This window comes from Protopterus annectens, chromosome 7.part0, assembly GCF_019279795.1.
Source record: "Protopterus annectens isolate FY-2018-M chromosome 7.part0, PAN1.0, whole genome shotgun sequence".
NCBI lineage: Eukaryota > Metazoa > Chordata > Ceratodontiformes > Protopteridae > Protopterus > Protopterus annectens.
This window is the reverse complement of record NC_056739.1, coordinates 325,734,896-325,747,496: the sequence shown is the minus strand read 5'-3', so window position 1 is coordinate 325,747,496 and position 12,601 is coordinate 325,734,896. Positions and strand designations below refer to the sequence as shown.

Below are 12,601 nucleotides of genomic sequence, written 5' to 3'. Positions count from 1 at the left end.
TCAAAAACGGTAAGTGATATGTCTCTTAATCAAGGCATTCATCTTCCTGTGCTGTGCTACATGTGCATAGGCAGTTGAGATTCTGTTTGGAGAAAAATAAGTAGGTAAAAAAAAATCAGATCATCTGGTTGTAGTGTTTGCAAAACGAAGAGCGGGGAAATTCTTTGAACAGACTTTCTAAATGAATACACTATGTATGTTTGTGTTATTCTGCATCTGGAATTCATTTACCAAGGCATGTAAAAGTCCACTCAGCTAGTGCCGTAGCAGCCACCACAGCATTCTTCAGAGGGGTTTGCATCCAATCAGTTTTGAAGCTGCCCAGCTGGTTCTGCTTTCACACTTTCTCAAAGCCTTAGATCCGAGCAGCTATATCTAGGGCCAGAGCAGGGTCTGCTTTTTACCATTTTACAGGGCCTGCTTTCTGCAAGTACACAATCTGCTCCATCCCCCTTCTGGTATAGTGCTATGGTAGTCATCCCACTGATCAGGAGTGCAGCAGTGAACAGTATTATGAATATTTGCCAGTTGTGCTTCAATCCTACCATAATTGTAGATGTTCTAGTGCATTCACTTTTGCAGTCAAGGTATCCTCCTTTACCAGCCCTTTTTTCAACTTTTTGAGCACCCCAGAACATGAGTTGGTACACTTCACTACCTTTTTCCTCCATCATTCGTTTCATCTCCTTACCAGATTTCCTTCATTCCTTGAACTTCATTAATATTAGAGGAAGACTGGGACCTTGAGAGTGAGCCTTTCATTCAGGGGTGGAGTCTTGCTCTTTTTCTTAGTTTTGGTATCTGGGGAAAGCTTGCCAAGCTAGAGCTAGAAAAATTTGAAGGTGACATTGACTGAAACCCTTCTTATGCCATTGACTTCCTAATGTTCAGGTAGGAGGGAGTCAGCTGAAGCCACTTGAGGAAGGTACAGCTGTGAAAGTTGGGCCTGACATGGGCTACCAGCAGGCAGGATTTCTCGTTGATCATGACTGCCCCAGTGAACATTGTGTGTGTGAAGGGGGGAGGGATGCATGCTTTTGCCCATATGCATCTTGAAATGGAACTGGTATCACATCCAGATTTTCATGCCTGCTGAGATGGGCTCCAAATCAGATGTGACCTTGAGTAAGCTAAAATAAGTTTTAAAAAGTGAATGAATGAAAATGGAACTGTGATCTTGCTAACCCCCTGCGTATGCCAAAAGCCTCTCCACTTGAGTAAGATTGGTGCTGCACTGGAGATGTGGTTCATTCTTTCCTGAGGCGATGTATGTTCCAAGATGCCCATGCCCTTCAATCCAAACTTCACTGAATTTTCATTTAGGTAGCATAACGATTTTAACTACATTTATGAGAGATTCTGTTTCATAAGCCAGAATTTATAGATTATAAAATAAATGTTGACAAGAATAGCAACAAAGGAGCAATGCTGGACTAGTAATGACAGGGATCTTAATGCCTAATTATATATGCGTTATAAATTTATAACAGTTCGTGTTCATGGATATCTAAATCTTTCAGAAATGTTCTGAAAGTTTGTGCAGTTTGGAATTGGGTAAGGAGTTTTCTGTGGAAGGGTCATTATTTCTTCCAAGGTTAGATGGAGCATTTTACTTTATCTTGGGTAAGGGGTTCTTCTTGGTGCTTAGTTCCTTTATTTTTGATATTTCTAAGTAAGGCGCAAGGTGATTTCAATTGCACATCCATGTTATAGTTGCTGATAATCACCCTTTGAAAATGCTAATTTTGCTTTTCTTTATGCACTCAAGATTCATTCCATACACAGACGGAGAGAAGTGCAAGGACGAGCTAAGGATTTTGATGCACTAGTAGCAGAGCTGAAAGCCAGTTCAAGAAACAAAGAAGCAGGGGTAGAGCGAAGCCCATCTTTGAAGGAGGGAGGATCGCGGTTGTCATCCAAGGAAGGGGGGTCTCAAAGTTTAACTACTGCATCATGTAAAAGGCAGCTGGCTAACTGCGCAACCTTAAGGTAAGCAACACCCTTTATTTTGGGAAGTGTGGTAGGGGGTTGCAGCAATTTTTTCCTCTTTCATTTTTCAATGCGGTATTCTGCTTCATAGCTTTGTGTCTTCCATGATGAAGACGCTTTACATATCTGGCTTTAGAACAAAACAATGTGAAGAAATGGGTCTCTTCATTTTCGGCTGCACTATTTGTAGTTGCTAGACATTTGGTGATTTCTGTTGTTTTAAGAGTTTTTTTTGAAGTTTTCAGTATTGACTCTAAGGATGTTATTTTCAATGGCTGTTGTTTTGTGACCATGGGTAGACCATACTTTTGAGTAAGACAACTTTTTTGTGTTTTTTATATGTATATGTAATAACAGTGTTGTTTAAGAGGTAATTCACTTGGTCTGCTAGATCTGATCTACTTGATGGAGAACCACCTCTCCTTCCTGATCATCGTTTCTTCCTGGCTACACCGACCGTACTCTTAACTTGCTTCCAGAGTCATATTCCCCTCTTGAGATGTTCACTGCATTGCATAAGTTATGACTCCTTAAAATTGTCATAATTGAGGTGGGACCCTGCTATCTTGAAGGACTGCACAATGAAAAGTTCAGAAAGTGATTCTCCTCATGTCCATGAGCTCTTTTTATGGACCTCAGGGTGCCAGCTGTACTATGGTTATCACCTGTCCCACTTTGCGAGGGACAGTCCCTCTTTGGGCAGTTGTGTCTTGCACAAAAATTGAAAAAATGGCAAATGTCGTGAGATTTTAGGACAAAAATATTTCCTGTATTTTATGTAATAGTTACATAAAACAGTCATTAAGTATCTGAAACACCTAAATGTTATAAGAAACCGAATAAGCAACTAAAATGCTACAAGAATAACCTTTTATTTAGGCATAAAAGTGAAGTTCTGTCCTTTGTACTTGCTCTTGGTATGTTTTGCCCTGCAAAATCTGATGTCTGTACCCAAAATGTCCCACTTTGGGCATTTGAAAAGGTGGCAACCCTAGCTGTACGTCATGTAGGTGCTCATACCCTTTTTTGTCAATTACCTGTATAGCCTTTCCCACTGACCCCTAATACTGTTTGATGTTTTTTACACTTCTTTCTTTTGGTCAGGTATTTCTGTTTAGATATTGCTTTCAGGAATGGTACAGTGCTCAGGGTGGAGCTTGACTGATACAGAATTGGCAGGATCACCTCCTTTTTTGCTGTTTACTCCCAGCAGTGCAGTCCTGTATTATTTCACCTTTGGTACGGTCTTCTTCAAGTTAAGAATTGATTGTACTTCCATTTATGTTACTCAGAGGCATTTTTCTTTTTCTCTGTTGAGTTTACTTTTCCTATCCAGTGTACTACTTTGAGAATTCTCACACTAAATACATAAATTTGTACTTTTTGACAATGAGTGTTGGTCTTGTGTTTGTTTACACTTCCTGTGTATATAGATTGTGCTGTTGCTGCCTCTACCTTTCACTGGTATTTTCTGCTTATGTTTCCTCCCAGTACCCTGTATGTAGTATCTGAGAAGCAGAACTCAGACTAAACACTAAACGTTATGATGTTCCCCAGTTGACTATCCTGAGCTAAGAAAATTGCCCCTGCCCAATGATCCAGGTGACCTTTCTGACAGTATTTGCTTATCACTATTTTGTCTTGCTTCCTTTATCTTTTCCCCCTAGTTTCCTATGCAGTACATATTTTGTTGCTTGGGTGACTTCCAACTAAAATTTTATACTGTGGTCACCATCCTGTACATTGTGATGTAGCTGTAATGGATATGGCTTACTGGGCACAATTTCCTAGATGTAAACTGTGTTGTATTGTGTTGTTTTACTGCTTATTTACCTTCTGTGGCTTACCTTTTTTATCGTGAAGACCATCTGCCTCACTCTTCTTCTAGGAATGTCCACAGAGAAGTTGGTCAGTAGTATTTGGGTCATGCCAAGAGCTGATTACTGAAAGGATTCAATCATTAGCCTCTCAGCTCTCATCTTTGCTATATAAGGATTGTCCTCCTCCCCCCCTGCACTCTGCTTACTTCAGTTCTTTGTAGCAATTTGAGGGTTTTCACTGTCCTTGTTTAAGAATGCTTGTAGTTTGCTTCTTGCTGTTGTAGAAGAAATTCACTTTCACTGGTTTCAGTAGGTGCACTACATTGTTTTCTATAGGGAAAGTTTAACACTAGCTGAAGTAAAAAGGGCAATGTTGTTGATTTGAAAGATTGAAGTATAATCAAAGAAAAGCAGTTACATTTAGGAAGACCTCTGCAGAGGATAACAGCTCGAATTTCATTCATGAGAGCCCTTTTTGTAAACATTTCTTCAGGATTTCTCTGGCTTTTTCTTCCTTCTGTATATGATCCCTGTTCTTGACACTCCCTGAGGTGATGTGTACACCCCCATGTCCCTCAGCTGTGTCTTGCTCTTGGGTGTTTTGACATTCTTTGCATGAATGTTTTCAAATTTGTTGCCAAAAAAAAATCAGCGTGCAGTGTGTGCCTGTGATAACCAGATCACAAACCAGGACCCACACTGGAACTTTTTGCAGTGTCTCAGGATGTGGCACAACATTCAAGCTTGCTTCAAGAGACAAAGATTCAGCTTGGCTACCTGACACAGACACAAACACAAGTCACAAGATTTTTTTTTTTTTTTTTATGCTTGTAGTACGATTGATATTGTGAGGAAACCGTCACATAGATAGGCTCACATGCAGTCTCAACTGAGAGACAAAGAGCAGAAAAAAAGGTGAGCAATCAATAGACCAGGCAGCAGCTGTAATTTTCAAGTCCACTTCCCTGCTGATGTACAGACTCCACAGGATGCAAGCTATCCCTGGACCAGTGACGCATTGGACCTGCAGCTGTCACTGGCTGATAGCCATGATACTGCTTGAAGAAGAACCCCTTTGGATTCACTTTTGAGAACAAGTCCCAGGGTTCTAGTCTACTTCTTGTGTGCTTGAGTAACAAGGCTAGCCATTTGTCTTGTACAGATTGGGCTCTTGAGTTCCCTTGCACTGTCTTGGAGTACAGAACTTTACTTTTTTTGGGGGGGGGGGGGTCCCCGCAGTTTTCACTTCCACTAGTGTTGAAGACTTGATGGCAAGTGTTGATGTAGGTACCATAGAATGTCCTGATGGAATATTAAGTACGCCTGCAATGTTGGACCAGGTGGGTGAAGGAGTATACTGCTAAGCAATATAGTGTGATGCCAGTGCAGGGCAATGAGTAGCTCTTGCTAGACAGATTTATCATTGGTCGACTGTTCACCTCTTCTTAGGTACATATATTAACCATAGTTGAACTCCTTTGCTGTGTTCCGTGCCTGCCATACAGGAGAAGTGCATTCCTGTCCCTCAGGGCTGTCCCTAGGAGAATGTCTGACCTGCCTTCATCCTTTCTGGGCAGAGGAGTCAAAGTTGGCTGAGGATAATAATTCTCCCACAAGGTGACCCTTACTTTATTTGAGTCATGCAGCAATGGAGGTCCTGCATTAACTGGTTGGCAGTCCTAATTATTTCTGCTCTGACAAGGTTAAACCAGTACCTTGTGAAAGATGTCATCCTCCCCATTGAGCCTATCCTGAAGTATGCAAGTTTTGTGCCATGAAAACACCCAGACACTAGTACTTTGACCCTGAAGAAAAGGCAGATGTCCTGTAAAAGCTCCTGTTTGTGTGACACAACATGCTGGTCAGGCATCCCAAGGACATTCTCCTCCTCTATCATCCCCTTGGCCTGTCAAAAGGCCCAGAGACCCTAGGAAACCTACTTACTGTAGTACCTTAGTGCCAGGATCATAGATGCACTTCCATTAGCTTCCTTGTTTCTTTGGAAAATGCAAGTGTAATTGTGTGAGATCACGGAAAAGTAGCAAGTAATAATTTTTGTTTGAATATATGATTTTCTGATGTGTGTTTTCGATAGCTATAATCTGGTATATTGTGGGTTATGTAATTAGCCATATGTCAAGGACACCAGCACCTTGGTGCACCCCTACTAGGCAGGGCATCTACAGTTGGCTTCAGTGTAAAGATGTTCCATCACTTTGGTGTTCAGGGCTCTGAATTATTTATATTATTTGTCAGTGCTGCATACCTTTGAAGGGTATTCTAGATGCTATGTTTTATGTGTAGGTTCTGTTTAGGAAGTCTTCTAAAGGAATTGTTGATGAGCTGCAAAGGAAGGGAAAGGCCTTGTCTTCCTTCAAGGATATCTACAGTGTCTTCCTCCTAGCTTCCTCTTCCCTGTCTGTCTCATTGTAATCCTCAGAGGGGAGGAGCCTGCCTTGCACACATAAGTCATAGTCAAAGCTTCAGGCAGTGTTGCATGCTTCGCTGTCCCCCTGGTAAAAGTGTTATATTTTGCAGAGTACTTCACAACAGTCCTGGGTTCATGTTTAGCAACTGCTTGTCAAAAGTTGCATCTCTTAAGTTTCCACATCTTTCAATCTCTTCTTGAAACTTTAATTTTACAACTGACAGGCTTGTACATTTATTTACTTTGTTTTTGTTTAATTTCTCCAAGTCTTTTGGGTTTCTAATACCATGATGAGAATGGACCCCATTCCTAAGTCAAAGTATGATTAAAGTTCATGAAATTAGTATTGTTTCAGTCTGTGTTCGCCAAAAGTGCTCTTTGCAGCACCCGCAGTGTGCCCAGTAATGACGACTTCTGCAATTTGTACAGTTACATGCATCAGTAACCTATCTAAGTATGATTGTAAATTCGTTTTTTTTTTATGAGACCCGTTGCTCCTACTACTACTGCAACTGTCTGGGTATCTTTTTTTCCACATTGCCTTCATTTCTGCCTGCAAATGCTGATACATTATGACCTTGTCTGTCTGTACATAAGACACTGTAGTCACTGGGTGTAGCAACTTCAATGATCAGTGCTACTATGGTCTTCTTTTCATGGACTACTATATGTAGTTTTCTTGCATCTCTGTTTTGAACTGTCAGTCATGCCTGATCCCATGTGATAGAAACTTCATCATTTTCTATGATGCTTTGTGGCTCATGTTTCCAGTGTTTTTCAGCTACTTCAGTGCCATAATGTTTGCACAATCCTCAGTGCAACAGTCTTGCCACATTATTATGCCTTTCAGTATATAGTCCTTCCGCCTTTTGTATATCGCAACTAGCAACATGATGTGCAACTGTTTCCAATTTTGTTTTACAAAACCAACATTTTGTCTGTTTCTCCCACATGTTCAAAGGACTTTGTAAACCAAAGTGTGCGTAATCCACTGTCTTGGACCACCAATATTAACATTTTGTCTTTTGGTTTAAATTCACTTCTTCTGAACCATTACTGCATTTGATCCTGATCAACATGGAGTTGTTTCAAGGGGTCTTTATTACGACACCGAAATGGCTAAACACCTATTGCTGTTTCCGTGACACATAAAGAGCAAACCACAAGTTAAGCTAACGGCCAGATCACCGATTTATTTCCCTAGGGAAAAAAAATCGGTATGCCAACCAGACACGACACACCAGCTCAAATATTACAAAGTTGGGGGCTTTGCCCTCCACACCCCCCTTAACTAAATATACCAATTCCGAGATCGCACTACAGTGGGTAAAAGGTAAAATTCACTGTGAAAGCCAAGCGATTTTTTTTTCCCCTAGGAAAAAAATCAGTGATCTGGCCATTTGCTTAACTTGTAGTTCGCTCTGTGTGTCGCTGAAATGGTGTTCGGTGTTTAGCCATTTCAGTGTCGTAATGCAGACCCGTTTCAAGAGTTTTCTATACTTGCAACTATATTTATGAATTGTATACATTTCTTGCTTTCTCATCTGATCCTTCACCTTATATTCTTTCTTTTGTTTTTCGGCACATTCAGTTGCTGCCTGATTTTTATCTACTTCTGGTATGATTTCCATTCCTGCTTGACGCTGATATGCTTCTGCTAAATTAAGCAGGGAAGTCATCTTAGACTTATTCTCCTCATGCTTTAAACCTTTCAGTGCGTTTGGGTCTTATGAGATCAGTAGCTATGTATGCAATCCCATGATTGCAGATCTATTCTTGTAACAAGGAGGCCCATACCTCCTTCAGAACGGGGAATACATAATCTTGGTATGCACTGATTTTTATAAATCATTTAAGCATGAAACATCCTTTAGTTTTCCTGTCAAACTTGTGCAGCACATTTTGGGGCCAGTCAGTCACTTCAAAACTGTAAGGTAGGACAGGAAGATCAAATTGGTTTATAGCTTGGACTTTGTTCCCAGAGGTCAATTGCTGTTTTCAGTATTAATTTAAGTCTTTTAAAATATTCCTTACCAAGGCTTATTCACATTTTTTCAAGTTTTATTCTTGATCCTTCATCAGTTCCCAAATATTTATCCACTACGTCTTGCTCAAGTTCTTTTATATCACATTCTTGTCCCAAACTTGTTTTTTTGGTGCTGCATCTTGCTTTAAAGGTTGCTTTTGCACATTTATCAAGACCAAATTGCATTCTTATATCATCTGAAAAAGTTGTGCTCACTTGCAGTTGTGCCTTCATTCAGTTCCTCATCTGGTGAACTGTACAGTTTTAAGTCATGTACAAAAAGAAGATGAGACATCTTTACACTTTGTTGTTTTCTGGGAGCCAAATTGTAGCCATGACCTAATCAGTTAAGTAGACAACTTAATGAGTTATGGGCAAGACAAAGTAGTGGTGACAGACAGTCCCCCATGGAATATCCCCCTTTTAATTTTTATCCCTGGAATAATAATTTCTCCTTTATCATGGCTCAACTGCAAAGTGGTTTGCCACTGTTTCTTGGTCACTGTAATGTAATCAATCAGTGGTGGGTGTATTGTTTACATTTTTAAGCAGTCTTTTATTTATGAATGTGGGATACTGTCAAATGCTTTTTTATAATCTATCCATGCCTTATTTAGATTCTTCCCTTTTTTTCAGTTCTCCGTTATAACTTTATTTAACAACAAATGATCCTTTGTTCCATATGACTGTCTTTTTTACCCTTTTGTTCTATTGCCATGATTGAGTTTTCTTGTAAATAACTCAAAACTCTGTTGGCATCAATTCCAGTATATGGTTTATACGTCATCGGAAGGTAAGTTATTGATCTATAGCAGTGGTGCACAACGTCTGGACCCGGGGCCAAATCTGGCCCTCAATGCAACACCATCTGGCCTCCAGAGAGTAACCAAAAATTTTTAAAAAAAGTGAAAAAATTCTATGCCTCACTCCAGTCACGCAACTTTCCAGCATGTGCTTACTTACCTAATTGACTGCAGTTGTGCACACCTCTGATTTTAGCTGCTGAAGTAACTGTTCTTTGTTGTTTATAATTTGTAGTCTGTAAACAGTAGTAACTTTCTGCAAGAGTTTATAATAAGTCATGGCTGCAAGCCAGAATAAAGTTAAACGCAACGTTGATGTAGAAAACAGGCAATTTCTTGACTGCTGTCTTAAGTAAAAATGCCAGTCACCTGTACCTATTGTTAACTCGTAATGACTTACTGTGTTTTGAGGTGGCCCGCAGATGCATTAAGAATTCGTGTTGTGGCCCTTCCCACAAAAAGGTCGTGCACCACTGGTCTATAGTGTTTAGGATAGCTTGCAGGTTTGTTCTTAAGTAGTAGTATTATTTTTCCCTGTTGTTAACTAGGCTGGTGTCTGTTTGGGGTGAGCATGTAAATAGTTCTTACTCATGGCTAAATCTTCATGTTAAGATGTTAATACTTTAAACCAGAAGTTAGGTACTGCATCTGGGCCTGGGGTTTTCCATTTAGGAACTTTGCTTAACTTTGTTTCAATCTCTCTGACAGTTACTTCATCCCTTATCTGTTTTGAGACTGTGCATTGCTTTTATCACGTCTCCCTTTCTAATTTTGTTGATTTGTTCCCTCTTCTATACTCTTCTAACAGTGACACCTCGTCTTAATTGCAGTGCTTAATTCATTTTCAAAGTGCCTGGTATGGTGGACATGAAGATCACCCGCTGGAATTTTTTTGTTTACCATTACTACTACTTTATATTTTTCTCATAACATCAGGCCTTAATTTGCAAAGATTTTAGATAGTCTTTCACAAAGACACCGTCTTTCATATGATAAACTCTTCCATAGTGGATGTTGCATTATCCTTTGCTTAGTCCATCTAGTCTGTGGTTTCTTCTCAAGGCTTGAAACCAGTGGTAGAAGGATCCTTCTAGCCTTATACTTGCACACTTTTTGAAAAGGGTGTGTGAAATTAGAAAGATGAAGTGGATTGTTGCTGAAGCAGTGGCTGTAAGATTTTCGGGTCTGCCATTCTCTGCCACCATGCAACTAGCAGCCTATTGGCCTACAGATGTCTGCCAGCTTGCCACCAGCAGCCTCTTGGCCACTGTAGCTAGATTGTTCAGTTAGGTACATTGCTGTTTTCTCTGCCTGTTTCTGGATCCATGTTTTTTTCTTGAAGGATTAATAAGATATAGCCTAGGGATTGGAACCATCTACTTCTGTAATGGAGAGGGTCACAGTAAGCTGCCTATCGGGCGCTAGAATCCGCCACATAACACAAGCACTCGGGTCACTCCATGGCAAGTACAAATATGACACAGTCATTGTCCATGCTGGTGTGAACGACCTGAGACATACCTCCCTGGACTACATGAAAAGAGACATAGAGGAGCTCTCTGATTATGTAGCCCAGGCAGGTATGACCCTGACCCTGAGCAGTATCCTTCCTTCACCAAGAATGATGCCACAATATAGAGACAAGATGATCAGCTTTAACAATTGGCTTAATGTCTGGTGTCATTCAAAGGGGATCCAGTGTCTGTCTGCCTGGGATGACATGCTTGACAAGCCACGCTGCTTCGCAAGGGACGGCTTGCACCTGTCACCCTGGGATTCGGATATTGGCTAAGGCTCTTGCCACCCCATAGTGCCTTTTTAGGCAAGGCTCAAATTCTAAACCTACCACCCTAGAAAACAAAAATGGGTAGAAACTGAGGGTAATGCTGCTCAATGCCAGAAAACTAAATCTCAAAATGCACGCTTTTCGAGGCCCTTCTCAGTATGGAGAACATCGATGTCTGTGCTGTAACTGAAACCTGGTTCAAGGCTCCTGAGAGCACCCGGCACTATTAGGTTTTACCTCATATCATGCGTTCCGGCCCCAAAACCCGGACCACACCACAAAAGGAGGGGGTGTATCCATATTCATAAAAGATACCCACACCTCCAGGTTGGTGGCAACGCACGAATCTTCGGAAACCATCCAGGTGCAACTAACCATAGGCAAAACTGCTCTACAAATTGTAGCATGCTACAGGCCACCCTCTCAAACTCAGGAACCCCACACAGCCTTCCTGAAGACACTGGAGGGTATAAATGTATCTCCAAACACCATCATATTGGGTGACTTCATCTACCCGAATATAGACTGGGAACATTACTCAAGCCCTAACTTTCTAGCCCAACGGTTCCTGGAGTTCATAAATTCAAATGCCATGGAACAGCTAGTCACTGTTGCCACGAGAGGAGAAAATATACTAGATCTCATCACAAACATGGGGACAAAATGCTCCACACCAGAAGTATATCCCTCATTGGTGAGATCTGATCATAAACTAATCTCACTGGAAATCCACATCCCGCCCCCACCCCAAACAAAAAAGACCACAGTGAAGAACTTCTCTAAAGCAAACTTCACACTACTCAAGACTGGTGTGGTATCCTTCAAGGCCCCTGAGCCAGTGGAAACCACAACCCAAGCTGCGGAAGCCCTTACAAATGCCTTCTATGAACACCTCTAGGACTGCATGGATCAGGCAATCCCAAATAAAACCAAGACTCTTTCCGCAAAGGGCAAACGTCCAGTCTGGTGGACCCCAGCCATTAACAAACTTTATAATAAGAGGAGAAAGCTATTACATGATAGAACAAAATCCATAAAAGGGAAGTCACCCCTGATCATTATTAGTAAAAAAATACGAGCACTCATAAAATCAACTAAGGCCAATTTTGAGAGAAAAATTGCCATGGATTCAAAGGACAATCATAAGGCCTTTTCCAGCTATGTTAGGAACCTGGGTGGAAACTCCCAGATATGCTCAGAATTAGTCCAAAATGATACAAAATCACTGAACCCACAGACATTGCCAACATACTGGCAGACAGGTTCAGTGCAATCTTCACCCCTCTCCCCTAAAGGAGAGATAACTATCCCACCAGTGTAGCCTCCCAGACATCTCAAATGCGCAGGTGAAAGCTGCTCTCTCTAAAGCTAAAAACACAGCATCAATGGGACCGGATGGTGTCCCCGGCTGTGTGCTACACGAGCTAAATGAGGAATTAAACCCGCACATAAGGCAGCTGTTTAATCTCAGCCTTACCACAGGATACGTGCCCAAGGAGTGGCGTCACGGCAACTGTGGTCCCACTCCACAAAGGCGGTGCCTCTACGGACCCTGGTAATTACTGCCCCATAAGCTTAACAAGTCTGGTCTGCAAAGCTATGGAGAGGATCATAATGGAGCTCATAAACAAAGATATAGGGGACTTGCAGACATTGGACCCGACCCAGTTTGGCCTCAAGGGCAGATCATCCCTTTTGAACTTGGTCGACTTCTTCGAAACAGTCACCAAGGCCATTGATAAGGGAAAG

General features: G+C 41.3%; 1 protein-coding gene across 3 annotated transcripts in view; it reads left to right on the top strand.

Annotated features, from left to right (window-relative positions):
* ATXN7L2 (ataxin 7 like 2) overlaps nt 1-12,601 on the top strand; it is a 326,007-nt gene that overhangs the window by 184,469 nt on the left and 128,937 nt on the right. For all 3 annotated transcript variants that reach the window (XM_044076878.1, XM_044076879.1, XM_044076880.1), the window contains exon 7: nt 1,769-1,989. In XM_044076878.1, the coding sequence (XP_043932813.1) occupies nt 1,769-1,989 (221 nt within the window). The remainder of the gene's footprint in view (nt 1-1,768; nt 1,990-12,601) is intronic.